The sequence below is a fragment of the Scatophagus argus genome, chromosome 14, assembly GCF_020382885.2.
Source record: "Scatophagus argus isolate fScaArg1 chromosome 14, fScaArg1.pri, whole genome shotgun sequence".
Classification (NCBI taxonomy): Eukaryota; Metazoa; Chordata; class Actinopteri; family Scatophagidae; genus Scatophagus; species Scatophagus argus.
In genome coordinates this window covers 21,687,721-21,714,624 of record NC_058506.1, presented here as the reverse complement: position 1 = coordinate 21,714,624, position 26,904 = coordinate 21,687,721, and the positions used below count along the sequence as shown (strand labels likewise).

The 26,904-nt window shown below is 44.6% G+C and overlaps 2 protein-coding genes and 1 long non-coding RNA gene across 5 annotated transcripts; 1 reads left to right on the top strand and 2 right to left on the bottom strand.

The window, feature by feature from the left end:
* Window positions 1-1,613: 1,613 nt before the first annotated feature.
* usp28 (ubiquitin specific peptidase 28) lies at window positions 1,614-18,245 on the bottom strand. Of its 3 annotated transcripts, none has more exons than XM_046410792.1 (26): window positions 17,870-18,245; window positions 15,953-16,030; window positions 15,040-15,160; window positions 14,312-14,399; window positions 13,723-13,885; window positions 11,775-11,861; window positions 11,426-11,563; window positions 10,972-11,042; window positions 10,806-10,882; window positions 10,565-10,713; window positions 10,340-10,467; window positions 10,050-10,145; window positions 9,780-9,959; window positions 9,461-9,669; window positions 8,802-8,872; window positions 8,404-8,632; window positions 7,757-8,092; window positions 7,036-7,178; window positions 6,048-6,326; window positions 5,385-5,480; window positions 4,300-4,478; window positions 3,885-3,963; window positions 2,956-3,035; window positions 2,578-2,701; window positions 2,180-2,378; window positions 1,614-2,014 (listed from the first exon to the last, which is right to left on the bottom strand). In XM_046410792.1, exons 1-26 carry the CDS (start codon window positions 18,161-18,163, stop codon window positions 1,839-1,841), a joined length of 3,870 nt encoding a protein of 1,289 aa, XP_046266748.1. In that variant the 5' UTR covers window positions 18,164-18,245; the 3' UTR covers window positions 1,614-1,838. The 3 variants fall into 3 exon arrangements, with proteins under 3 accessions (XP_046266748.1, XP_046266749.1, XP_046266750.1); XM_046410793.1 differs by having other exon boundaries at window positions 15,953-16,027; XM_046410794.1 differs by having other exon boundaries at window positions 7,036-7,175; window positions 17,870-18,125.
* A 147-nt stretch (window positions 18,246-18,392) lies between these two features.
* On the bottom strand, window positions 18,393-21,674 carry LOC124070681. The gene is made up of 3 exons (XR_006845225.1): window positions 21,318-21,674; window positions 20,612-20,741; window positions 18,393-18,667 (listed from the first exon to the last, which is right to left on the bottom strand). It is a non-coding gene; the product is annotated as an uncharacterized LOC124070681 (long non-coding RNA).
* Window positions 18,720-26,203, top strand: htr3b (5-hydroxytryptamine (serotonin) receptor 3B). The gene is made up of 9 exons (XM_046410795.1): window positions 18,720-19,189; window positions 19,883-20,046; window positions 20,426-20,470; window positions 20,634-20,743; window positions 21,351-21,520; window positions 22,564-22,721; window positions 23,687-23,897; window positions 24,524-24,733; window positions 25,003-26,203. The coding sequence occupies exons 1-9, from the start codon at window positions 19,156-19,158 to the stop codon at window positions 25,266-25,268; spliced, it is 1,368 nt and encodes a 455-aa protein (XP_046266751.1). The 5' UTR covers window positions 18,720-19,155; the 3' UTR covers window positions 25,269-26,203.
* Window positions 26,204-26,904: the final 701 nt, after the last annotated feature.

The following is a 26,904-nucleotide window of genomic DNA, read 5'->3' as shown; positions in this document are numbered from 1 at the left end:
AAAACCGGAGCTTAATCTTCCCCAGCGCAGACGCCGACTCTCCTCTTAATTGCAGTGAAATTGCATCTTTGATGTGCGTTTAAACTTGATTAATGGTAAAGACTTTATATGACGATGAAAGAGCACACTGTTGTAGCAGAGCATTACAAGTACAGATAAAAGGGGCTTATGTTAATTTGGGAAGATTATGTGCGCTATTGCAAACTAAAACTATGAAAATAACAAAGAAGCCTGGCGCTCAAGTAAAGAAATGCCTGCCAAATGGGTGGACGAAGGGCAAAGAATTACTCATAAGCCACTTTGTGAAGGTACTAAATTAGCTGGTTAAGTGTGAGAGGTCACAAAACATTTATTTGTTAAGGGATAAGCCTGGAAGACGTCTATATTTTCAATAAATCCCATTAAAAGACCAAAACCAACTACTGTCTCTTCATAGTCCCTGGCTACCCTAATGTGTCTATTAGCCCTGCTGGTGTAATCTTTTAATATTGGCTTAGGTTCATTAAAAAAAAAAAAGAAAGAATAAAGAAAATACATCAGTTAGAGGTCTTGCAAGCCCCAACACACAACAGCACACAGAGTATTTAAAGTATTTATTGAGTATCATCACAGACTACAGATGAACTATCAGTGAAGTCAACAGCCAGAAGTGGCTGCTGGAGTTTCTGGCTTGAAAAATCCCGATTCACTAATTCATGATACTACATTTCATGTGAGACACTGGGAAAAAGAAGACCTTGCCTTTTGTCCCACGACTCTCCTTTCAAAGTGTGTACTTGGTTTACAGAGAACCCTTCTTGAGCAAAGGGTGCTGTTAAACCTGAACAGAGAGCAGCAGCTCTGTTAAAAGGCTGCACAGAACGTCCTGCCGTGAGTATCTTTAGGCACAATAATACTGTAGATTTATATCTTTCTAGATTCACCTACATGTAATTTACTAACATCTGTTTTGGAAAAATACAAAGTAATATAAAACATATATTTAAAAAAGCTCATGAACAGCATTTGTCGTTGTGCAGTACAAATCTAGTGATTTTTTCCCGTGGCCCGGTATGAAGGCCTTTGTGTGCGTTCACGCTGCTTAGCAACACATCAACAAATCTACCAATCCAGTCACTTCCTGCAGGGTTGAGCGACAGTCCACTTGTAGCCAGTATTGAAGCAAAGTTAAGTTTGCTGGCCAATAAAACGTGTCCAAACATGTCTAAAGTTTGCAGAGTGCCAATCAGAGCTTCAGTCTCCTTCTGCTGTTGACGTCTCGTTTGCTCGGCAGCTTGGTTTCTGGCCGGTGAGAGCAACACCAGACCAGGTTACAGCTACATTACAGTTTACTCTACGGTCAGGTGTTTGTTTTTTTATTAGGAAAAACATCAGAGCCACGACATAATATTAGAAATTGCCATGATAATGAGTCATTTCCTGTTTGGAGTTCAATTCAAAGCTGAAGTGAGTCGGAGAGTCCAAAACGTGTTTTTAAACTGGTATCTTGTAAACTGCTGTCAGTTCTGCAGGTCATGGGAGAGTAAAAACTGCACCAGCTGGTGCTGCTGAGGGCTTTTCCAGAGGCTTTTGGGTTGAAATGATGTGGTAAAGTTGCTATAATGTGATGCATCTCATATCGACCCCTCTACAGTGCTTAGAGCGTGCTATGATAAAACATTAAAATGATATGCATGTGCGATTAACCAGCAGATAAAATCAGACACGTAATTTGGCTTATTAAAAAGTGCACACTGTCTCAGCCCCACAGTCTGCCAGCACGGAGCGACACATCCGTCAAGCTGCTTGCAGGTCGGACGCACGGCTCGAGGAGGCTGTCGGGTGTTTCATGCAGGGCTTTACTTAACGATGACTATCGCGGTGTTGTGGATGGACTCCATGATGGCGGCCAGGCGACTGCACAGGTCGTGGGCCTGGTTGACATGGACTTTGGGTGGGTCTTTAAGAACCACTGTGTCAGCTGAACCATCCAGAACCCGGGGAAGAAACTCACCGAGCTTCACCTGCAGTGAGTCTGAAAACCAAAGGTTTACCATGGTTACACATGCTTTGTTTAACAATTTAGCTTTAGTTTGAGTTAAGTTTCACTTCTACTCGAGTTATGGAGCAATGTCTTGATAAGCCACCAAATGAACGTTTAAAACCTGGATTAGATGAGTTTTAATTCTCCTGCTCTTACCATCCATGTCCTGGCCCAGGCAGCAGCACCAGTGGCTGCGGATGCTCTCCATGGTGTCCCGGTCTTCCTGGGTTAAAGCCGAGTTCCGGCTCATCAGGTGAAGGCAGGGGATGACGGCCTCATCCATGATGGCGACGCCCTCTTCCACACTGGTCTCCTCACCGCTGCAGAACAGCCGCGATGCCCTTTCATTCAGTGCCTGCGTGGTGGATGTGGGGAGGAGGAGGAAACAGTAAAGGTTGTTAGCACAGGGTTTCCTCCTACATTTTCATTCTGCACCTTTTTAGAAAACATCTTTATTGTTTTTCTACCCTTTTGCAGAAGAATCGAACTCGGCGTGCTCATACGTCACAATAAAAACAACACTTTTGTTCCACAAACTGAGCTGCCTTACTCACAGTGAGGCATTTCCTCCTGTAAACTGCAATAATTGACTTGTCCACGCCACGTTTCTCCCCGTTCCTCAGCAGGGTGGCGTTGGTCTCGTACGCATGAGCCAGGTAGGTCAGCGCCTCCCGCAGCCTGCCGCACAAACACACAACACAAGAACCAATGAGAATCACCTTCTGTAGGCGTGGAAGCGTGTCCTTCTTAGGCTGATTTTCAAAGGATTGTGCCTTTGCTCTGTGTTGCATTTGCAGTATGAGTACTGTGACTTTCTGAAATATCAGTGCCCAGAAAAATTCTGACACACAAACAAAAAGATGGATGTTTTCCACTGAAGCGATCTGACACACGCTGGTCAGGTAGTGTGGTGGCGAACGCTGGACACCTACTTCCCATGCTGGTAGTGTTCGAGGCCGGTCAGCAGGTAGACAAACACCGTCCTGAAGAGCCGGTAGTCATCGTGCCACTGCTGCGAAGGAGCACACAGGACAACCACAACACTCACTTCATTTGGAGACATTTCATTTCACTCCTCTCTTGCACAATGTAAGACAAAGTAATGTAGGATTCTGTATTTCTGTAAATGTCAACAAATGTCACCAAAGAACCAAAATCAGTAATTTCCCAGTCTTCCTCCCAACACCTTATGACTCCTCAATCCTGTTTGGGGCATCTAACTGATGATGTAAATACTTTTTCTTCAGATCCTTCATTTACTTAAACTGCTGCTCATTGTAGCTGTGAGGAAAAGCTGCTCAAACGGGAGTAAGTCGTGTTTTTGGTTGCATCCTGCTCAAAATCCAGCCAAGCAGGACCCAAATCTGCTGGTCAGATTAGTACTTTAAAATACTGAACAGCACCTGTTACCTCTTCCTCTCTCTTCACAGCAGAGACCGCCATGCAATAGCGTGATTTTATCACCTCATGGTACAAAATCCATGCTGTGAATACTTTCATTGCATTTGACAGAACATGCTGTTTCATTTTATTCCACTGTTTCAGAATCTCTAACCACAATAAAGTAACATTTCAAGATGTTCCGAATCACACATCTCAGAGAGGGACACATTTTGGTCCACTTGTCATTAATTTTTTTTAATTTTTTTTTTTTAGTGAGCCTCCTTCTTATTTTTTGTCTCTGGTGTGTGTGTGTGTCTTTGCCCTTTCAGGTCACAGCCATACAAGCGAGACGGATCTGGTGACATTTTTAACAAACATCTACATAAATATCAATATAACAAAACACAAAAAGTGGATCCCTGAAAATAAGTCAACTGTGCAATAAGGCAGAGAGTTAAGCCCATCTGTTAGACAGCACCAAGTACTCATCCATATCCATGTCATCTGGCTTGATGAGGCGTAGCTTGGACCGAGCCTCCCTCATGATACTGATGGCCCTGCATGCACAGGAAGGACACATGAGTGCTTTTAACTTACAACGGGACCACATACAGGAACATTCCCACCCTGCTGTAGGCCTCTGCTTTGGACACTAGATGGCATCATAGTCATGAGCTACGATTTCATATATTTCTTCTTGTTTTGCTGGAGCTGCTGCTCTGAGTAAAGCCTCCTTTCCAGCCATGTTTTACTTTAGTTACCCCCTTACTCACTACGTGTACGCACACAGCAAATAAACAACCCATCAGACAGAAGGCTCTTGAACGTTATCTATTTCGGACAAATGAATTTATTTCATTCTGAGACTCGTGCGTCTGTTACGTGTTGTGTACCTCTCATCGAAGCTCAGGTTGCGGTCAGTGAACTGCTCCAGCAGCGTCCTCTCGATAATGCGCTTGGGTGCGTTGTTCTGGAAGAAGTAGACCAGCGCGTGCTGCAGACGGGGGTCCTCCTGGGGTGTGGTCTCCTCCTGGGAGAGCTCATACAGGCGGGAATACTCCTCGTGGAAGGCCTGAAGAAAGAGTGCAAAATGCATCTTAAATTTGCCAGTATGATCATCAGCAAAAGTTTAAAATGCTCTTCTTGTGACTGACTTTGACTGTTCTTACATTTGGCATCATTTGTAAAATGTTCTGCACTGGGCTGCAGTTAGTGTGTCGAGTTGACACTAAAGGCTGAGCAACTACTAGATAGTTTGTCACTAAATCAGCCACTAAAACTGGTTGCACTGTGACTACTTAGTGCAAGTACTAGTTCGTTCTTGTTAGCGTTGTGTTAGTTTTCTGACTGGCATAAACTGCAGTAGAATTGCATTGTAGTAAACTGAATCTTTACTGAAATATATGAGTACACCAGGTCTCCACTGGAATACTGTGTAGTAACTGAAAACATGAAGTAGTGTGGCAGAAAAACTGCTGTTCTCCCGTTCTGTGACCTTTTGTGATCTACGCCCTCCCTATGGGCATGTGCAATGAGATGGTACTTCGAGTTAGTTTGCAACTTATCTCTGTTTCTGTTTCTGCTTTTTTTTCTCTTCTCATTTCTATTATGACAATGTTAAGTTTGAATGTACACAAACGCGGATGCAACAGGCTGCTGGTCTTTATTATCAATTATAGAAAGGAATCCTCAGGAGACTTGTGATCCTCCAGCGATTAATGCTGTTAATACAGCATATGTTTGCTTACCGTTACATATTCTTTGTAGCCCTAAAGTGCACCAACACATTTGACTGTTTTAGTGGTTATTTCCTGATATATGGAAAAGATAGCTATTCAAAACTGCTGATAGATAATGGATTGCTCCTGTGAAAGACTTCAATATAACAATATAAATATTTCATACTGTCTTGTAAAAAAGATTTCGCTAAACAAGATTATTCAATTATTTATGTGGCATTAGGCCTCAGAGCTCACACCTTGATGAGTCCTGCCTCGGGGCCGTCCTTGTCGAAGGTTTGTCTGGCCTTGGCTATGGCTAGAATGACGCCCTGCATGGCTGGGGTCAGCATCATCTAGGAGATGGCACGGCAGTGAAGAGGAAAAACAGGAAGAGATTATAACAGGTTAAAACAGGTTACTGACAAACAAAAAAAACAGGAAAGACTTCAGTATTTACGTAATATCTTTGTAACCCATCCATATTACTGTCACGGCTAAGAAGCAGAAGAAGAACTGCACTCCCACACACTGAGGTGTTTCAAATGTAGTCTGGTGACGGTTGTGTCAGTCCCTAAAGTGATTAATTTAAACTGCAAAACAGCAACATTCAAATGTGTCCCAAAAAGCAGAAAATGAGCAGCATGAAGAACAAAATGCCACACTTTCATCATAATTTCAGTGTTTCAGCAGTCAAGCTCAGAAAAACTGGAGGACAAACATGCCAGAACTTTGAAATGATGTTGATTATTTATCAGTCAGATGGTGCCATAAATTTAACATCACATCTGAATAGCAAAAGCTCTTGGACTGCGTAAATCCCCAAATTTAACACAGTGTCGTTTTAAATCGAGGTCACACGGTTTGGAAGCGCAGCTCTGTGGGATTGGCTACTGAGTTCCTGTCTTATGATACGTACTCACCTCTTCATTGTATCCATCAGCATCAGCTCTCACTGTGATCCTGCCCACGTTCGGGATCTCCACTTCTGAGACCTCGTTCTCAGTCTGTCTTCGTTGTCTCGGCGGGACCTCCTGCCGCACCTCCTCATCCTCCCGCAGTGCTTCGCTCTCAGGAGCTTCTCCTGAAGCCTCTGGCTCGCCTTCAGCCTGAGGACCGAGGCCTGCCGCCTCCACGCCGTCCTTCTCATCATGGAGGTCAGAAGGTGTCTGGGTACCGAGCTCTGCTTCAGGGCAGACAGTCTGGAAGAGAACGGTTTAAGAAAATGCACATTGCTATGCCTCAATCCATTCCTTATCTATGTCGGCTCATCCCGTTTAAGGCTTTGAAGGTCTTGTATGTATCCTGGCACACTCTGGAAGTCTACCACAGAACTTGCATAGAGTGTTTGCATGTAGAAATGCACCTACCCTAATCTGTGCTATAAACACTTGTGAAGTGAAGTGAATATATCTGGAAAGTGTCAGTTCAGATACAGTACACAGCATGCGTTTCTATTTTAACTCCCCACTCCAATGCTGAACAAATTGGCCCAGGGAGTGTGTGGAATTCAAAATGGCTTCTTGTATCCAGTGAAAGGTTGGTCTTTTTATATGTGGTCAGGTGGGTCAGCAGAAAGGCTACAGCTGCACACATTTGGAAGCCCGGTGAGGGAAATTTATTTACTTATATGTGGGACAAAAGTTCTCAGCTGTAGTGTGTGGTCTCATCTCATAAAACTCAAACTGATAAAATTAAAATGATGTGTTATGCCTCTTGAGCTACTGACTAATCAGCCAACTCTATCTGCACTTTACTTTACACCCCATCAGATATCACGCCTGGATCTCCGTCACTATGCTAAGCGGTGAAACAGGATCCTTGACCCAGATGTACACACTTTATTTTTATGGCACTGAATTTCTGACCCATATTCTACAGAAGGGGGGCGGGGGTGGGGGACTTGCCCACCTGACTCTGGAGCTCCTTCTCAGCTGAGGTGGCGCTCTGGCTGGGCACCAGAGTGTCACTGACTTCTGCTCTGCTGCTCTCGTCTGGCTGGCAGCCGGAGCCCTGAGGTGGTGGTGCTGCTGCTGGTGTTGACTCCGATTCTTCTGGGGGTCAAAAACAAAGAGAGGAGAGAGGCTGTGAGTGGACACACATCACTGTAATGAACAGTACCGCTCAGCAGTCACATGGCACACACTGAGGTCTGGAGAAATTCGATCACAAGCACAGACATAAATAGAGGTAGCGGGTCCTGTTTTTGGTTTTATATTTGGTTATCCTAAACTTGAAGTCGGCTTTACCCGAGTGCGAATGAACAGCTGGGCGGTTTATTCAAATGAGGCAGCACAAAGAAAGTTGCTGGTATTTGGATTTTTAAATTCTTCCTCTGTCTTTGTTGAGGATATACAAGTAAAAGAAACATATTTATATGATGCAAGCAGATGCTTAAAGGATTGTTTTGACAACCTGCATCGTCCATGTTATACTATCATCGGACAGTACTGTATATTTACAGTCCTCGGAGTGTTTATTTTGTGTCGTCAAACATTTAAACAAAAATGTTAATGGCTGAAAATGTGAAAAACTGGTTTAAATTCATGATGGCAGTTTTCAGTGGTCACTACTATATGCTGCTGATTGCTTTACAAATTATTGTTTCATCCCTCCTGTCAGCGCTACAGACCTCCAGGCTTCTCTCTGGGATCAAGCTCTGAATCCTTCCCTGCCTCTGGGTCTGGTTGTGGCTCTGAAGAAGCTGCCTGCTCAGGCTCTTCAGTGGGCAGTCCTGACTGGGGCGCTAGCTCAACTGGCGTTTGATGTATATCATCTGGACTTGGGTTTGGGGGCTCAGCAGAGGCTGTGGACTCTCCCTGTGGGGCTGCAGTCTGGCAGAACTGTTCCTCCCATTCGCTGAGCTCCTGCTGGAACCAGCGGTTGTCTTCATGGACATAGCGTCTGAGGACGGGTGGCAGGGAGTCCATGCCTTGCAGGACCTGGCCGGTCTCATCATCTGTGTCGTCTGGATGGATGTGGGGTATAGTCAGTTAAAATCTTAACACAACAAATAGCTCTCACTGACCTCATATGTAAATTCTGGCCATTAAAAGTTTTAATTAAGAGTAAATTAATTAATTAATACCACATAGAATGCTTTTGCTAAACATTAAACATTAGAGTGGCTGTACCAAGACATGCAGTTATCAGTGCAGATCAATATCCTCTTTGCTGTGGTGCAACTGCAATAATCTGATATCCCGGTTAGGATTATTAAAGGTAAAACTAATCAGATCAAAGTAATCACTGATTAACTGAAAACACACAGAGACAAACCCGTAATAAGGTGGGGCATCCTGTCATCAATGTACATCAGGCAGTAGGCGCTGGCATTGGTCATGCCCCCAAATGAGTCTCGCTCCAGCTCGTCCCACGATGACTCGGTGATGCTTATGTCATTATACTTCATCCAGCGCTGGTTGGCATGGTCATAGATGTAGGCCCAGTAATGACCTGCAGAGGCCTGGCCTTCATGGACCAGCACTGCATGGAGCCTATAGGGTACCTACGGGCGAGACAACACAATGAACTCCCACTGTACGAAATACGAAAGCCCTATGATATTGCGACTGTCACGGCGAGGCCAGAGAACAGGTTTACATATGGGTCTTTTTTTTGTCTCAGCTGACCCCAGGGAAGCTCTGGAGATGAGATTAGATGAGTTTATGTCTCACCTGACAGAGGCTGTTGTCTGAGTACATGCCCTCCAGCGTCTGAGTGAGCCTCTCAATGCTGGCCTTTAGCTCTGGTGCACACACAGAAAAATAACACAAAAACCCATAAAGAAAACACAAAGTCAATATGAGACACCAGCAGGTTCCCTTCCATTGCGTTCCCATTATGGGACAGCAGGGTGAATGTATGTCCAGGTAGTATTCAGTACACGGGAGTATGAGACAGCTTCACATGTAATCCCCTTCCTGGTTCAGATATCAGTCACAGTCAGCTGGAAGACATGGAGATATTAGGGCTGCTGTGCGGTTCTTCCCTCACCTGCACCAGGTATGTTGTGGTGACCGAGTTGGAGAAGAAGCACAGCAGAGGACGGGTCTTTGGCAAGTCAGCGGCTCACTGCAGTTTCATTGTCAAGACTTACCACTTCCTGCTCCATCCGCCATTACCAGCGTGTGAGTAGTTCACGGTTAACCTCACTTAAACCTAACATATAATTTAAAGCTGCTCTGATCAATGCATTTTAAATTAACAATTGATCAAATGATAATAACTGTAATGTAAGACGTGTCCCTCAGATAAATGAACTATCTATCCAACAAAGGGGAGCGATTAGCAGCTAAAGAGTCCATTAACAGAGCACGAGTAAGCATTCGCATACCATTTATGTCATTCTCCACTTCGGTCCTCCAGCGCTGCAGGCACGTCTTAACAAAGTGCAGCTCTTCTTCGGTGATGCTGTGCGGGGCTGGGTGTGGTGGGCAGTCAGTCGGGGGTCTGCACTGGGTGAAGGGCTTGTATATGGGTGTCCGCTGGCAACTAGAAACACTGGAAACCAGGCCCTCTGATGAATCTGAGTCTCCAGGTTCACTGAAGGAAGCAAGAAACGCATTAAAGACAAGACAAGAAAATTTATGGAGTTATGGATACAGGGTGTCATATCACAGAACAGTTCCTTCTCTGGTCTCTGTGGACTCAACCTGCTGTCTCTGGAGCTGGGCTCGCTGAGGGGGTGGCTTGTAGGAGTCGGGGAAGATGAGGTCAGTCTCAGATCTTCGGCAGGGGAAACGCTTGTAGGCTTAGTGGTAGCGAACTCCAGCACAAACTGCAGCATGTCAGCCAGAGGATACTTGGTGGGGCCTGAGCCATAGTTTTTGTAGCTGTGAATAAAGACAGGACACGATAACTACAAGAACTGCTCCCAGTCTGAAAGTTCTGAAGTGACCACTCAGCTCTGATGGGTAACTTACCACTCCAGTTTCTGTTGAAGGGTTGCAAGTTGCTCCTTGAGTTTTTTCACTTCTCCTCTCCTCTCATGGGTCTGCTGCAAGTTTCTGTGCAGATATCTGATCACAGGAAAAACACACAATCCCCAAAACTGTTAGGTACACGTGTGTGAAATTTAAATCAACACATACACTGAACATTCTGAAATAAGTGAGACAATCCTGGTGTCCTTTCATGTTATCCCCACGCCTGCAGCAGAAGCTTCATTTCCCAGGTTAGAACATGTGAGACCCGTAACCCGCACAAAGCTCACCTGTCCATATAAATGATCTGTGGGAACTCCAGTTTCTTGTGTATCTTTTCTGGCCGGCCGAGTTGGGTGTTGAACTCAAATCTAGACAGTTCAAATGTCAAAACTGGTGGTAACTTTTTGAACCATCTCTGCAAATTATAGAAACATGACTGTATTAGCAAAGCAAACGCTGAAAATACCACATATGTAGTAAATCTGTATTAACCGGCTGACGAATTTGCTCACCTCACGGCCAGACGTGATGCTGTGATCTGAATGTAACGACTCGATCTCCTTCTCAACCATGGCACCTTCCAGGCATTCGTCCAGGTTGTTGAAGCCGTTGACTTGCAGGGGGTACTGGCCGAACTGCTCGATGTTACAGGAAGTCTTACCTGAGCAGAGTCACACACATGTGAGTGACTCAGAACCGACTGAGAGTTCGGACTGACTGTCACCAGGACAGAAACTCATACAAAGCTCATACCCTCGTGTCTTCTTTCTGTCACAAAGGTACCGTAGAAAAGCTGCACCATGGGGTTCTGCTGTTTGTCTTCTGCATTACTGAAAGCAACGCATGACATCATTTTCATGTAGTTTGCAAACAAAGAGAAAAGCATGTGGATAAAGTCGGCGTAATGTGTACAACTTACTCTCCATTGGCAGCCAGCTGAAATGCATCCTCCAGCCAATCAAGCAGTTTGTGGGAAAACTCACTGACATCCTGACAAGAAAATGTATTGATTGGCTAAAACAAGCTGCGTAGTTCTAACAGTAAAGGATAGAATTAAGAATCAGTTCATTCACATGCTCAGTGCTTAATCTGAAGGGATTCTGAAGGGATGACAGTTTTGTGTTTATACCGTCATAGATGGTGATAACTGAACACATTTAATGTTCACAGGATAAACTTCCTCTATTGAAGGAAACATTAAAAGCAAGTGCAGTTTGTTTTCATGAGTTGCTGCCACATATGCATTCTGCCTCGTGCCTCTGAGACTTGAGACTTGAACAAGCCTACCTTAACAGGACACAAACTGGAGGCCACTACAATTTAAGCAGACCTGAAGTTGAGATTTTCTGTCCTAAGAGAAAAACACATTGCACCTGTTGGGCCTCGTTGGTCCTGAAGGCGTCTCGCAGTAGCTCCACTGCAGCTGAAGGATCCACAAACCTGCGAGTGGAGCCCACCATGAGGGCAAACAGACAGCGCAGCTCCTGCATGAAAGCGATGTTCCTCTTGTCCTGTGAAACACCACAGTCAAACTTCAGCTCCTCTACACCCCCACACAGTCTCACATGCTTTATTTTAACAGAAAATCCCCTCGATTTGGTCGAGGTTCGCGTCTCTTCTTCGTGTGCATGAGTGGACACGGTGGAAACGTCAGCATGGTAGCAGTGCAGTAACCCACTGTTGTTGGGCACTTTAATGTGCTGGTGAGAGCAGTTTACTCACAGAATGGCTCTTGCACTTGTCCAGTACTCGCTCAGACAGATGGTAGTTGAGGACCAGCCTCCTGAACACAGGCAGGTGGAACAGTGACTGCAACAAGACAATGAAGGAAGGACCAAATACTGGGTTGAATGGAAATAAATACATGAAAATGCAGATAATGAATGGAGGGCAAACAACAGCAATTTAGTGGCTATAAATTATGCAGCTTGTTATAAACTACATTGTCGGGACCCTCGTAAATAAGATGTCCATCCTAACCTCTCCGACAGTGAAGAGTCTTACCTGAAATGCCACGAGTCAAATCAGTGTCAACTACGTCATGATGGGGTGCAAATTTCTGTCTGACCACACAGTGAGCCCAAATGTTTTGTTAATAATTAAAAGTGACATTAAAAAACTGGATGCAAAGGATGTGCAGCTTCAGGCCCTTCAGCACTCACTTCATCGCTCAGCTGTGGGGGTCCTCTCAGTGAATTTATATCCACATTATCTGATTCAAAATGTGATTCAAGCACCAATAAACTAAACCAAAATATTTTATTCATCTTCAGGGATACAACACAGGAGATATCAGTTTCTCAGCACCTTTGGAAAAAAATGTTTTGAGGGATTTTTCTCTGAATCTTAAGGTATTTTTTGCATTTTACATTCCTCATAATATTTAAACACACAAAACCAAGATCCTTGTGTTTCTCATGATAAGCTAAATGCATTAATATTGGTCAGATAGTCTTATGTGTCATGTGTAGTGGTGAGTAGAGCCTCTGAGCACTTATGAATATCTTGATATATTTTTCAATTTGAGTAGGAAATTCAATTAAGGCTTATCTCAGTTTTACTGTAATTCATACCACAAAGGATAATAGTGGAAATATGAGCTGACAACTGAATCATGCGGTCACTCGGCCTCAATCTGATACCGTAATTACTTTTTTTTTTTTTTTTTAGGAGCGACTGCTTTATCAAGACTCATGCGCTGCTGAATCTACAGCAATCAGTTTAATGTGAGCAAACAGTATCGACAGAAAAACAAACAAAAGGGTATCATGTGAGCAACATTTGTATTCAAACAACACAGCCTCATTTTCCCATTTCTCGTCCCAGATAATAACTTGTGGCCCTTTGGGGGGTTGACTTCTAAATCAATGTAGAAGCATATCTGAGTTCAACAACACATAAACAATCACACAGTCTCCTCTCTGTCCATCTCAGGCTCAGAGCAGGAAGCCCACTTCTCGCTCTATCATCGCATCACTCGCGATTTAATTATCCACACAGCCTGTGCATCTCAATCAGGGCTCCGGTTTCTGCCGAGCCACCTGATAGGCCCGACTCTGCAATGGACTTGTAATAGAATTATCAGCTTGGCGTAACAGTGTATGTTCTCGAACAGCAGAAATATGCCCTCACCTTTCTAAAAACTCTGTTATGCTAGCTGATAAAAAGGGGAACTGAAGGGAGATCCGAAGTGTGTGTGGGGGGGTATAATTTTAAAGCAGGACATACAGAAGACCTCTAATCAATGAACTCCACATGCACTGATTTTGAAGTGAAAAGCAACATTTGGTGACTCTGTATAAGGTGCGACACCTCCGACAGACCAAAGTTAGAAATCTTGGAAGGGAAACTGCAAGTCTATAAACATTTATTAAGCTGAGCGAGAGAGCTATTTTAAGATTTAGCAGCAAAGGATGTGAGGAGGAGGACACTCATAGGGAGCCTGGCGCACTTCATGTCAGGTGTGCAGCTGTGTTCGCCGTTTAGCACAGTGGCTTTCAATGCTCAGTCAGAAACAGCCTGGGTTTACTTTGTGATTATGTTTGAGAATGAATGTGTACTGTTTGAGCAAAAATGCCTCCCAGCTTTGTAATGCTGCACTTTATTATTATTTTTTTTTTTGTCAATCCTCATCAGTTTCCTGTAAGCACATCGACCTCCTCGTTCTCACCTGGATGACGGCGCTGAACCAGCAGGTGTTTCCAACGTTGCGAATGCCCACGGGCCAGTCGTCCTGTCGGATCCAGTCGGCAGGGCTGCACATCTCACTCTGGGCTTCACACCTCCTCCTCTTCATTCTCGCTGCGTTCTCCTCTGCACTGGCCTCCAGAGCCCTGCAGTGCATCACATTACCCATTTGAAAGTATTGACATGATGGATCTATTAAACACAGGTTGATTTAGTCAGCTCTCCTGTCCTGTGTGAAGGCAGAATCCCCCGAAAATGTTGATGCTGTTGTACACATTATCATAAACACCATTTTAGTTTGTTGTGTTATTTTGCACAGAACAAAATAAAGCTGAAGAGGCTGTCAGATGCTCACCAAGCTGTAAGCAATAACGTAATTAGTTTTGTTAATCATCTCGGTTATGATCAAGTCAGTTTGTGAACCAGAGAAAAAGAAAACACAAGAGAGTGGCCTCATCTGCCAGTGAGGCATTTAATTCTTTTCTCCATTAAACTCAGCAGTGAATTAAAACAACCCAAACACAGTCACCTGCAACAAAGAAGTGCTGCACAAAAAGCAGGTTCCCTCGTACCTGTTGAACTCTCTCTCCTCCTCCTGGGCGTTGTGGGACTCCTGCAGGCTGAGTTCAATTGCGGTCTGCAGTTCATCCTTAGGAAGTCCTGAGGATGACAACGTGTCAGCCGAGAAACCGCAGTTTAACAGCTCTGCTCCTCCGTGGAGAGGAGAACTCAAACCTGGACTGGTTCTAGTTTTGACCTGGCCTCTGTTACAGCTGCTGCTGATGTCTGTTAGTGATACTGGGTGTGGTCAGAGCTACAGCAGACCTGAATCTCTTGGACAGAGAAGGTCAGTGAAACAATCATTTTCAGCTTGGTATCCAGATACTCTTTAACGCGTAAATAAACCCATCGATGTTCCAGACTCTACATCTGAAAGGACCTATGAACGGTCCTCATAAGTCAAGCTCTGAACTGAACACAGTGTTGATGTGAATTAGCCCACACGCTGACATGAACGCAGCTCTGGAAAATCTTTAGCTTTTTACTCTGGAAGAGCAGTATGTTCCTCTTCCTGTTTTGCAGCTGCTTCTGTTTCCTCAGTCTCACAGAGCAATCGAACTGCTTCAAACGTAAGTCTCATTTATTTCCACGGGTACAACTTTCTTCACAGTAACATTTCAAAATGCTGGCCATTACTTGCTGATGTGAACATCTGTAATCTCCGCTGTCAGCCCGTGCAGTTCTATGTGATCATATATTATTTTTGACAGTGAAAACGCTTGTCTTGTCCAAAGTGTACCTGTCTGGCTCTCACGGGCCTCTCCAGAGGTCCCAGATTCCTGTGGTTGTCCAGGATCCTGAACCTCCGCAGGCTGGGTTGTCAGCAGTCCGACCGCATGTCCAACGTCCCCCTGACTGGCCTTAAAAAGAAGAAAGACGACAAACGACAAAATAAAAAATGTTCAGAGTCACACTAACTCGCATACAGTTTGTTAATTAAGGAGGCAGAAAAGTGCCCCCTTTGTGTTTGAATCCAGCAGTATGACAACATTTCCAAGTTTGTGTGGAACTCCATGAGCATGCAGCCCTCCCAAACCTGCGAGGCCCTGCTGTGTCTCTGTCTGCCGCCGGTACATCAGGCTGGATTATGTCTGCACCACAGTCAACCAGACCGTTTATTGAACTGTTTGTCGATTATCATTTTTATGAGCTTCCTATTAACTCAAGCTCCTAGAGGGTTTTTTTTGTGTGTTTGTGTTGCACAACATAAGCATAAGTGTGCTGGGTTGGAAATGTGGCACCCTGTGGGCAATTTTAATACAATCAAAGAGTGTTCCTTTAACGTTAATTACTCTTCTAGAACAGACAAATGAATTACATTTCAAGAACAGTTCAAGCACAGCGAGGGCGATGTTTACAAGCCAACCAGCAGTGTGGCTCTGGGGATCTCAGTAAACACGGCTCCATTATCAAGGTGGGGGGGATTTTCCTGCCACTGCAACTAAACTAAACTGGAGATGGGAAGTAATATCTTGTAGCATATTACTTTCTATGTATTTAGTTACACCACATCTAACAAAATGTCTTTTCTGAGGCTTAGGGTTAGGTTTGGGATTGAAAAGGTCATTCATTGGCTGGCATTGTGGCAAATTAACAATACTACACACACACAAAGGGGATCCCAAAAGCAGCTGATGGTTTCTGGGGCTTACATTCAAGGCTCTGTAGAGGATCTGCGGGTCCTGGATGCCAGTGATCTCCCTCAGCTGGTTGATCAGCATTTCGCTCTGCTGAGGGAAACGATTGGACAAAGGGAAAACAAAAGTCAAACCTTCATGCAGTTTGGCTGAGTGACAGACATGACTTGGACTCCCATTTGGGCTGTACAGGTGTACCCACAGGGTGAAGCATGGCTTTAACACAAGTAATAATAATAACAGTAATATTTCCTGCACTGTTTTGACATTAAAAAGCAGATTTATTTTTTCAAAGGATCACTCCGGCCTGTGTAACCCATGTCTGAACCTTGTGGAAACCTGCAGACATCCCACTTTTGAGTGCAGGATTTGTAGTCCTGTAGGCTCCTGTAGTTGGGAAGAGACCTGGACCCAATGTGGCACCTGAGGATAATATCTCATATTGCTTAGCCTGTGGCCTGCCAGTTGGGCAGACACACATAGGGCATATAAGGAGCTGAAGGACAAATGCCAGCCTGTCATGTCTATATGAGGACCACATACTGGCCGGGTCGGGACAATGACTTGTTAAAACAAAGCCAGACTGAGTGGCTTCAATAAGAAGCACCACATGAGCAGTTTGGCATTTGAGAAATATGCTTATTTGCTTTCTTACCATGTGTCAGATGAGAGACTGATACCAGCATATGTGAGGGCCAATTGCCAAACAACCAGCGGAGCCTCCAGGAAGTGGCTCATCTCAGCCAACAGTCTGGCACAAACATTTTTATCTATGGATCATTAGCTCGTGTTCAACAAATGTTTCCTTGGTGGATAAACTTCATAAACCGACTGTTTCCTTCAAACCAAACTCAAGCACAATAAGATAATCAATGTGGCATATTTCACGTGGTCAACACAAGACCGCCAAACGCCGCTGTATGTTTTGACCTCACAGATGTAGACATGAAGAAAGGAATAACACGAGTCTGCTGAGTGAGAGGCACTATATTAAGTTAGGTAGCACCAGCAGCAGGTGGACATGACAGGGTATCTCTCTCTAACACACACACACACACACACACATGGGAAGCTAAGAGCAGGCTGTCCAGACTTATATGGAGTCCAGGGGCTATCTGAGACCCTCTTGGTTAGCCTCTATTTTAGGCTACTGACATGGATAGCACAGGCCTCTGTTTATCATTCCACTCACCGTGCCACCAGACCAGAGTGACAAAGGCACTGGGTGTCTCTCTCTCTCTCTCTCACACACACACACACACACACACACACACACACACACACACACACACACACACACACACCTCCTATGTCAACACCAGAGAGAAACCAGTATGAATTTTATGAAATTTATACTGTATATGCAGCTTTAGTACAGAACATCTGAAGCTTGGCTCAGTGTCTGCTGGCACAGTTAGCCTAATTAAGAAGGTCTAATGATAATGCAGTAACATGCTGGGATGGCAAATAATGATTAAACTGTCAGTGTTACAAAAACCATAACTGTATGAAACTACTTACTTTTTTTAAAAAAAAAACAAACAGTCTTTTATGTTGTTTATTAAGCTATACAAATCCAAGCTTTTAGCCTCTAAATAACTCAGTTAGCTAATCAGTCACATTGGTCAGGGAACAAGCTGGCTAATTCACATCCAAAGTTAGAATTTTATAGAAGTAAGAGCAGTTCGGTGTGTTTCAAATGTGCCGAATTCAAAAGTTTGTTTTTCCCAGAAATTACAACATTGTTTTTGGCGTTTTCTCTATTCTGTTTAAAAACGAAATTAAACGCATCTGTGAAATAGTTGATTTTTAGTGCGGGTTTGGGCACGACAGAGGGGTTAGTGTTAGCGTTAGTTGCTCAGGCATTCCGATGCAAACATGTCACTTGTCATGTTATTATTATTAGCGGTTCCATCATCCTTTGCGGCTCACCGAGTTCGTCGAGTTTTCTCCATTTTCAGTCTGTTCACCTCTCATGGCAGACAAAAACAAAACAAAACGCCGAATTTCTTCCTGTTTTTCCACAAACACCTTCAGCCCTGAGTCCGCGTCAAACCGACCCCATCCGTCAGAGCGCCGAGAGCGACCAGGCAGCTGCGCGCGCTCACCTGTCAGGACACAGGCGCGTGCGCGGACTCTCACCACGTGACGGCGCAGCTTAGGTTGATCACCGCAGCCTGTTAGGCGCTTTAATGGAAAACAGTGAAGCAGTTTGTGATGTTTCATGCTTATGGACGTTTTATTGTCGAGTCAGTCAGTTGCATTCATTTTCAATGTAATTTCGAGGAAAAATTGTTCTCAAAGTTTTTATGTTTAAAGTCAAAATGGTCCATAACGAAAGAGAAAACCTCAGCAGTATAACTGATCAAAAAACACATTAACCGAACAAATGAACAATGACCGAATTTAATTTTAACTGTGTAAATTCAGCTAAACTGAAAGCACAAAACTGATTCTTGACTTATTTTAAGCCTCTTATATATTAATAACTATATATAAACTATCTACAGGGTGTGAGTTCATCACACAGGATTGATATATAATTTGTACATGTTTCTCCAGGTTCATTTTAAAAAAAACTATTTGTACTTCCTGTCTTTGGGAACTTTGTCTTCTTCAGTAGGATGTCACGTAAAAGCAGCGTGAGGGAGCCTTCAGGTTCATTTAGCTCCATCGGGCTTCTTCCACATCAGCACCTTCATTAGTCCTCAGCAGAACAGACGAGGTCGTCTGTTGGGAAAAGGTGCGATAGTAAAACTGACTTGATAAGTCAATGACTGACATTTAACTTTTAAACTAAGAACTAATGTTATTTAAACCGACAGTGAAGGATGCTGTGTGGGAAGGAGTGTGAAGAGTGTGTGGACCACTGCAGGCTCGCTGTGCATTACCACACACTCCCTGTGTTGTGTTCAGGGTCACAAAGCACCTTTACATCAGCGGCGTTCATGCTCCTCCGTAATGAAGCACCACGCTGGAACAAAACTACAGGGACCTTCCTCCCAACGCGCTTCACTGTTACACGTATCAGCTTACTGAGGCGGCGGAGAATCAATACCAGAGCAACCAAAATGTCTGCACTGTCCCGTCCATTGTCCTCCCTCTGCGCTGAGCGCCACTGCTCCCCGTGACACTGTGGATATTTCTGAGTCAACAGCAGACGTTTTCATGTGACATCTGGACAACACCTGGAATCCAGAGGCCTGATTTTTGGCGTGATGTCTCTCATTTGGCTGACGCTGTTGCTCTCAGGTAAGATGCTCTTTCTTGGCTAAAGAGATGACGCCAACATCATATTTCGTGAATAGTGTGAAGCGTCATGTGTAAGTTACCAGCGCGCTGCGTGTGTTTGTTTCAAAGATCTCTGCTTTGTGAAATGTTCCATCACGATGCAGCCACTTTATTTTTAGATTTCAAACATCCTGTGACAGCTGACACTTCGGCTTCCCTGCTTGTTTGGCTCACATTGGGTCAGCAACCAGCCTCACAGACTCAGTAATGACGGTCATATTTCATGTGCACACGTGCTCTTATAATAATGGAAAATAAAAATATGTTGTGCCCTGGTAGCCACTGGTTATCGTGAAGCACCACGACCTCAGCTGTGAGCAGGCGCGTTCACGTCACTGTGTAAAAAGTTAAGCTATAAACAACACACGTGTTTTTATTTCCACAGTCGTCACTCATTTGATTTTGTGAAGGTCTTTTAGAGTAAAGATGTTACAAACTCATCAGGGAAGACCCCACTCCAGTGTTTCTGTATTGTGTTGCCTTTAAGGACCCATCAGATATTTCACCGTCAGCATATTTTTTCCACAAATATGCACCTTGTAAGCATAAGTTCAGCCGAAACAATAAAGATGTTAAATTTCTGGCACACCGTGTAGCTCAGCATGCCTGTCGATCAGATGACAATCAGATAACCTCAGACTTGTGGCCTGTTAGCTCATCTGGCTGAATGTGCGCCAGAGAAGCCGAAGAGATCGGCTCTGAACCAGCTGACCAGGACCCTCCTGAGGAAATACGACTGCGGAGTGCGGCCCGTTTACAACTGGACCAGTCTCACCACGGTCTACATAGACCTCATCTTACAGTCCGTCCTCGCTGTGGTACGTGAACCTGGAAAGCTCTCAGCTATGATCACCCTGCTGCTAAAATTTAGTTTTTCTCTTTTACTCGACAGGTTAAAGAGATCTAGTGGCAAATTAACGTGAAACGTAAAAATGAATTTCTTGTTAATACACACACTTGATGTCAAGACGGAAGCCCGAGTCCCAGTCAGTGTCCCCTGTGATTCCGGGTTTTATGGTTTTTATGCCTTGTAATATCTTTATTCATACAATGGTTTTGTTAAATGCTGTGTTGTCTTCAAGGCAAGTTCCGCGCAACTTTGGTTGTCATGGCAATCAGGTCAAGTCAGTTCAAGTCACTTGATACAAAACAAAAGTATTATTCAGACTTAACCTTAAGATGTTCTCCTTTTCACAGGATGGAAAAACTCAAAGTATTACTACAAGTATTTGGTACAGACAAGTAGGTGGCCTCTCATTCCTCTGTGTGGGTGTTTTTTTCTTCGTTTTGAATGCATTGAATACGCAAGCAATTCAGGTTAAAGTTGTTTTAAATGTTTTTGAGAAGATTTGCTTTTTCACCTTAATGCACAAGTTATTTTACCTGAACTTTCCTCTGTTTGCAGATCTGGACAGATGAGTTCCTGGTGTGGGACCCAGAGGAGTTTGATGGTATCACGGAGATCTCTCTGCCGTCTGATGCCATCTGGATACCTGATGTTATCGTGGCTGAGCTGTAAGAAATTACTGTAAAACATTTTCATCTGCAGTCTCCTTCAGCGCTAGCAGCGTCTAAAGCAGGGCTTGAGTATTGAATCCTAATTTAGTGCCTCTCCTATCGAAGAAGACACTTGACCTGGTCAGCAAAGAGTACGATAAAGTTCAAAAGATTCAAGATTTTTGCAAGTTGACCAGTGTGCAAGTCCCAGTCTCTACTGTTTAAACCCTGATTGGCCGGTCATGCTAACATGCTAACTGGAACTATCTCCCCCAGCTCAGGGGTCCTCACACCTCTGAGAACACTGAAGCAAAGAGACTGAATAATCAACTGTGGCTGTGGCTAAATATTAGCACTTGCTGAGAATGGTTGTCCCGCCCTCCTCTTACTCATATCCTCCACTTTGGCTATAACTGCCCCAAAGTGAGAAATGAAGTCTAGATTTGAATTCCATTGAAGTCACTTGTGGTCAACATGAACATCCATCACCTTCAGGCCACCAAAAGGCCATTATGGTTACGTAAGGAGGTCATAGTGACATAAACAGGAGCCCCATCGAGTGTCACATTCTGCCCTGTTGTCCATGTCTCACCTTTCGTCCCCTCTCCTTCACGTGTCTCACCAGTGTGGATGAAGGGAAGTCCCCTCCGATCCCCTATGTGTACGTCAACTCCTCTGGCTCAGTGAAGAACTACCGGCCCATGCAGGTGGTGCTGGCCTGCAGCCTGGAAATGTACGCCTTCCCATTCGACAAGCAGAACTGCAGCCTTACGTTCCGCAGCTGGCTTCACTCAGGTGTGTTTCCCCGCCTGTGATGTGCTTCAGTGGATTTGCAGGACAGAGTTTTCACCCCTGCTGCACTCATGAGGAATGTGATTTGGGTGGAACAACCTAATCTTAGATCCTCTTAAGCCTTGAGGGAGCTTGACAAAACACTCTTAGATCAAGGTCAGTTTTACAATGAGTAGGGACCAGCAGAAGCATCCCAGTGAGACCCCCTTTTGAAACATCTAGCCAGAAATTTCAATTCACAAGCAAAGCATCTGAGCACTATAGGTATCTGCTGGTTCATCCGTAAGAGGAAAACTGTGATGGTGTACGATATCACTTCAATGGTGAAACAACAAGGACCCAAAACAGGAAGCTGAACCTCAGGTATGGTGTTCAGACCAATACGGTCACAGCATCAATCAGGAAAGGGTCAAAAGTCAAAGAAATCAAGGAAGCCATTCACGTCTGACATCAGAGACGGCGTACAATCAGAGGCACAAAAGACAACGATTTTCATTAGTCTGTTCATTACTTCCCTGGTTAACTGACTAATCATTTTGTCTATAAAATGTTTCAAAAAAGGTGTTTTGTTCCTCAGCAAGAGAAAAGCCTTCAAATCCACATGTCCAAAGGTTAGATTCGTCTGGGTAATGTTTGATAGTTTGGCTTAAAAACAGCGTAACTCAAGTGAGCTAATGCCTCAGGTCCAGTTCAACGCCCCCTCACGCGTGACCACCTGTTACTGTGGACCATCCACCAGTTGGGATTATTTTGCCACACATGCTTCATCACTCGCTGACCTTTCAGCTGCTGTAGCTGCTGTGCGACAGACACACCAGCCAGGAGGAACGAAGGACAATTTAAAAATCATCTGGTTTCCTTGCCTTGCAACAGCGCAGGAAATCCACAGTAAGATGGATTAAGTCCATCCACGGCCTCTGAGGATACTCTTACTGTGAGGCAGAGGTGTGAACATGATTAAAAGAGAAAGCAGGTTTTTGCTGTTTCCCTTTATTGTTTAACCACCTACTGTCTCCCTTTATCCCTCATTATATCTCCCTCCGCAGTGAAGGAAATAGACCTGGCCCTGTGGAGGAGCGCCGAGGCCATTGCTAAGGATAAGAGGGAGTTCATGAATGACGGAGAATGGGAACTGCTGTCCATTCCCTCTCGCTACTGGCAAATCCACCAAGACAACACCGACTATGCCCACATCCAGTTCAACGTATGTGCCTTCTTTTCTCAATCCCGTTTCTATCGCACAGGAAATCGTTTGAATGTGAAGGAGGAGAGAAGTTGCAGATCATTTCTAGTGTGGTAACAGTTCTGCAACAAGTGAGCCACTGACTGCACTGTGATGGCTGTGATTGCTTATCGATGGAGGCCTTCGAGTCCTCTGTGGGTGAGCCCCCACCCCCACACGCTGTGCGGCAGAATTGTAAAGTGTAAAGCAATTGGCCGCGACCTCCATGGATCGGGCTAGTGAGCTAATGCCAAATGATGAGAGCGAGGCTGTTTCTGGCAAGCAAAGAGACAGACAGAGAGGGAGGCTGATAGACAGGGGAGGGTGAGCAACCATAATGAGACTGTCTCAGTGGCTGCCTGATCAATGGACTTCTTGTTAGTGCTGGCCCCATAGCCCATTGCAGGTGGAGAGCAGGGAGGGCTGCTATTTATTCAGCTTAAAGAACGAGGGCTTTTTGGTAATGGAGCATTTCATGGCTCACTGGGATATTGTTACACTGGGCCCAGTTTTATTGCTCAAGCTGAAAGTCTATCACACGAAAAGCATTTCTGATGGAAAGTGATTTAGTTCATTTCCAATTTTGAGAATTTAAACAGAAGTTGAAAAATATGCGTATGAAATAACGACACGAAACGACGCGATGCGGTAAAGTGCAAAGAGATGGTTGGCTTAGTGCACAAGACCAGAAGTAAGAAAGCAGAGTTTAAATTCATGTTGACATTCATGCAAATTCAGCTGGCTCAGAAACAGCCAGCTGTGTAGCTCAGTCGACTAACATTGTTTATTTAACATCATGAGCTCGTATGTGCTACAGTGCACATCGGGCTTCCACCGCCACACGTCCTTCAGTGAAATTTCTCACTTACACCTGAGCTTCTCACAATGACAAAGTAAAGCTGGATGCACCATCACATCTGAGCTCTCAGTGCTCTGGTCTCACTCAGGTGTTGATCCGCCGGCGCCCCCTGCTGTACGTGGTGGGTCTGCTCATCCCCAGCATCTTCCTCATGCTGGTCGATGTGATCAGCTTCTACCTGCCTCTGAACAGCGGCACACGCATCGCCTTCAAGATCAGCATACTGCTGGGCTACACCGTCTTCAGAGTCAACATGACGGACGAACTGCCGTCCACCGCGGTCAGAACTCCACTCATAGGTCGGACATTTCAGGATTTTCTGTTTGTTGGATCGTTTTAGTACATCTATTGTTTTTACTGTTGTGTCAGGGCTTTACATTAACATTAAACTCCTCAGACAATCCGTGTAGTCCTGTTGTTGTTTCCTGTCGATTCTGTCTGAAGCTGGAAAAAAGACACGTTCTCGTTTGTCTAGCAGGGGAATAAACAGAGTGCTCTGAATGATTTTCCTGTTTTGGAGAAGGATTTCCACTGGAGTTGGCTCAGATATTTATTGGAGTACATTCAGTACATGAGAAGATAAAAGCCACGGCTTCTCAATCAGTGGCAACAGAAGAAGCTTCTGTTTGATTTAGGCTGTTAAAAACACGACCAATTGCAGTCAGCTTTTTGTATATTTCTTCAATCCACGTCATGTAGTCAACTAAAGACACCCAGATCAGCAGTTACGCTGTGTATTAACAATGCTGGGATTGAGATGTGACTGTAACATGAACGTCAATATTTTCATGGAAGACGAATTCTCAAGTCGAGTATCAGTCAGGTTACTGACAGCCGTGCTGTAATGTTGCACGGACTGGATTACTGGTTGGATGGAGTCACCAGCGACATTGGCAGCTTTTCTTTTTGTTCTGCCCCCGTCCAGGTGTGTTCTTCGTGGTGTGCATGGCCCTGCTGATGCTCAGCCTGATCAAGTCCATACTGGTGGTGAAGTTGCTCCACCACAGTGAGAAGGAGGTCAGGCAGATGTCCGTGTCTGCCTGCCTGCTGGACAAATACGGCTCAGCTGGTCACGACTTCACCGAGAGCGCGTTAACCTCCATCAAAACCCTCGACTACACCAACCCATCTGCTGGTAAGCTACAGGCTCAGTGACTGACCCCCCTCCCCACTTCCTTCAGGCAGAGCTGAGCCTGAGGAGCAGCTGCTTGGAGTTTTTCTGTTTTTATGGCCAGCTGAGATGAAACAGTCTGCATCAAAGTGTTTGGAAACTGAGCCACGACACAACACTGGTGTCAGGAACGTTAATAGATTATCCCATCCATAATGATCGGTTTGGAGGTGTTCAGAGAAAACTCTATAGCCTATGAAATGTTCACATTTCAAACCTCTATCTTCTCACAGATTATGAAGTCGAGCCTTCGCTGGAGGAGGATCTGCTGTCCTTGAATGAGATCCAGGGTGCTCCCTCTGGGCTGGAGTGGCTGCTCCAGGAGCTGGCGTCCCTCCACCTGGCCTTGTCCCACGAGGACACCGAGTCTTCTGCTCAGGCTGAATGGCTGTCCCTCTGCTCCAAGCTCGACTGCTTCCTGTTCCGCTTTTACCTGCTGGTCCTGGTCTTGTATGCCAGTACTCTGCTGCTGCTGTGGGCCAGCTGGAGCTTCGCCTGACACCCCCGTCACCCACCAGACAGAGACATAACGATCTTATTCCACTGTAACTGAAAGCTCGTCCTACTTTTGATGTTGAACAGACTGTTATTTGGGACGCAGAGTTCACATTGCAGACAAAGTGTGTAATTAAAATACATGTATACATACTGTACTTCAACGAGAGAACGTGATATCAGTATATTTGAAGGTAACGCTTCTCTGTCAGCAACATGTACTGCAACATCTGACTTGTCTCTGCAGCGCCACGGCGTCAGCTGACTAACCAGTACAAACAACTGCCAAAACTATGAGGATAAAATGTAAGCTGTCTGAAAGCAGAGCTGTCCTTTATGTGTCTGTTGTGTGTGCGTAATGTGCAGATACTGCGCCGCCACCGTGCAGCGACATCATCGTTTGACAGAGACGTTATTGTATTTGGTCGGGAATGTTTTCCCGACAGTGAAGATTTGCTCACAGATATTGTATAATAAAGCAGCTCTCTGGAGAAAATCCCCAGTGCCAGCGTGATGCTATGATGCTGTTTTCAAACTTTAATCTCCATCCCACTGCCACAAAATAGATGAGTAAAACCCATCCAGCGCTCGGCTGCTGCGTCTCCAGTCCCTGTTGGCTTCCTAATAGTCATGATAAGAGTATCAAAAGTGCATCATAGGAAGCTTGCCGGTGGAAAGATCCATATTAATGCAATTTACACGCTATCTGCAAACCTTCTCTTCCAGTGGATCTGGTTACACGGTGTTATGCAACAGAGCTGAGGATGGATGTTTAGTCAGTGTGAGGTAACTCATGGCTGTACGTTCAGCTACAGCTTTGTTGTGAATATGAATGTCATCTCGTGGTGATTGTATCTGTTCAGCTGGGACAAAAGAGAAAGCTTTGAGCCGTCTGTGAGGATAATACATGACAGAAGTGAAAATAAAAGCCCCACAGAGTCAAACCGACCATAAACCTGTCTGTTCTTATTTGTGAAGCACACAGTGATTTGAGAGACAGCTGGGAGCCCTCACAGGCTGCGGGGTTCACGTTCTGCCTTCACAGATTCAATTTAATGGATCTAAAGATTCAGAATGGAGAACATTTCTAATTATTTCTGAGTCCAGTACAGGCATGCTGGTGATCTCCAACAGGTCCACTTCAGCCAGTCAGCTGGTGGATCACACAGTGACGAGAGTTAATAACACAACTCTGCTGCTGTCACTCAAGTCAATAAACCAAAGTCATATCACAAGCTGATTCATATTCAAACGCAAAATCCCAGTTTGTGTTTGCTTAAATAATAATAATAATAACAATATATAGAGATAGATATATATCTGTATCTATATTACAAAGCTCGTTTACATTCAGGCTTGTGGAGATACTTTGCAGCGCACTGAGAATCACTCTGTGCTACAAAAGCACGTGTGATGAACTAAACTCCATTCAGCACGTTTGGGATGAATTAAAACGCTTTGTGCTTTGTGGCTTAATGGGTTCACACCTCAAGCCAGCTTCAAAAGCCCACGGAAAACTCCCAGAGTCAAGCATTAAGGCTGTAACTGGGACATAAACGTTCAGCTACCTGTTCAGGTACCTGCTGTGTATTTCTCCATGTTTTTATTTCAGGTTTTGTATATTACTACGCATCTGTAAC

What these genes read in the sequence shown, in the direction of transcription:
- usp28 (XM_046410792.1), bottom strand. Translation starts at nt 18,163, where the DNA reads ATGAAACATCACAAACTGCTTCACTGTTTTCCATTAAAGCGCCTAACA. An exon ending in TCCTCTACAGAGCCTTGAAT is followed by an intron (nt 15,161 to 15,952) that starts GTAAGCCCCAGA and finishes CTTCTTTTTAAG; the next exon opens with GCCAGTCAGGGGGACGTTGG. An exon ending in GACAGAAAGAAGACACGAGG is followed by an intron (nt 10,714 to 10,805) that starts GTATGAGCTTTG and finishes GACTCTGCTCAG; the next exon opens with GTAAGACTTCCTGTAACATC.
- htr3b (XM_046410795.1), top strand. Translation starts at nt 19,156, where the DNA reads ATGTCTCTCATTTGGCTGACGCTGTTGCTCTCAG. An exon ending in GCTGACGCTGTTGCTCTCAG is followed by an intron (nt 19,190 to 19,882) that starts GTAAGATGCTCT and finishes GTGGCCTGTTAG; the next exon opens with CTCATCTGGCTGAATGTGCG. An exon ending in CCGCAGCTGGCTTCACTCAG is followed by an intron (nt 21,521 to 22,563) that starts GTGTGTTTCCCC and finishes CTCCCTCCGCAG; the next exon opens with TGAAGGAAATAGACCTGGCC.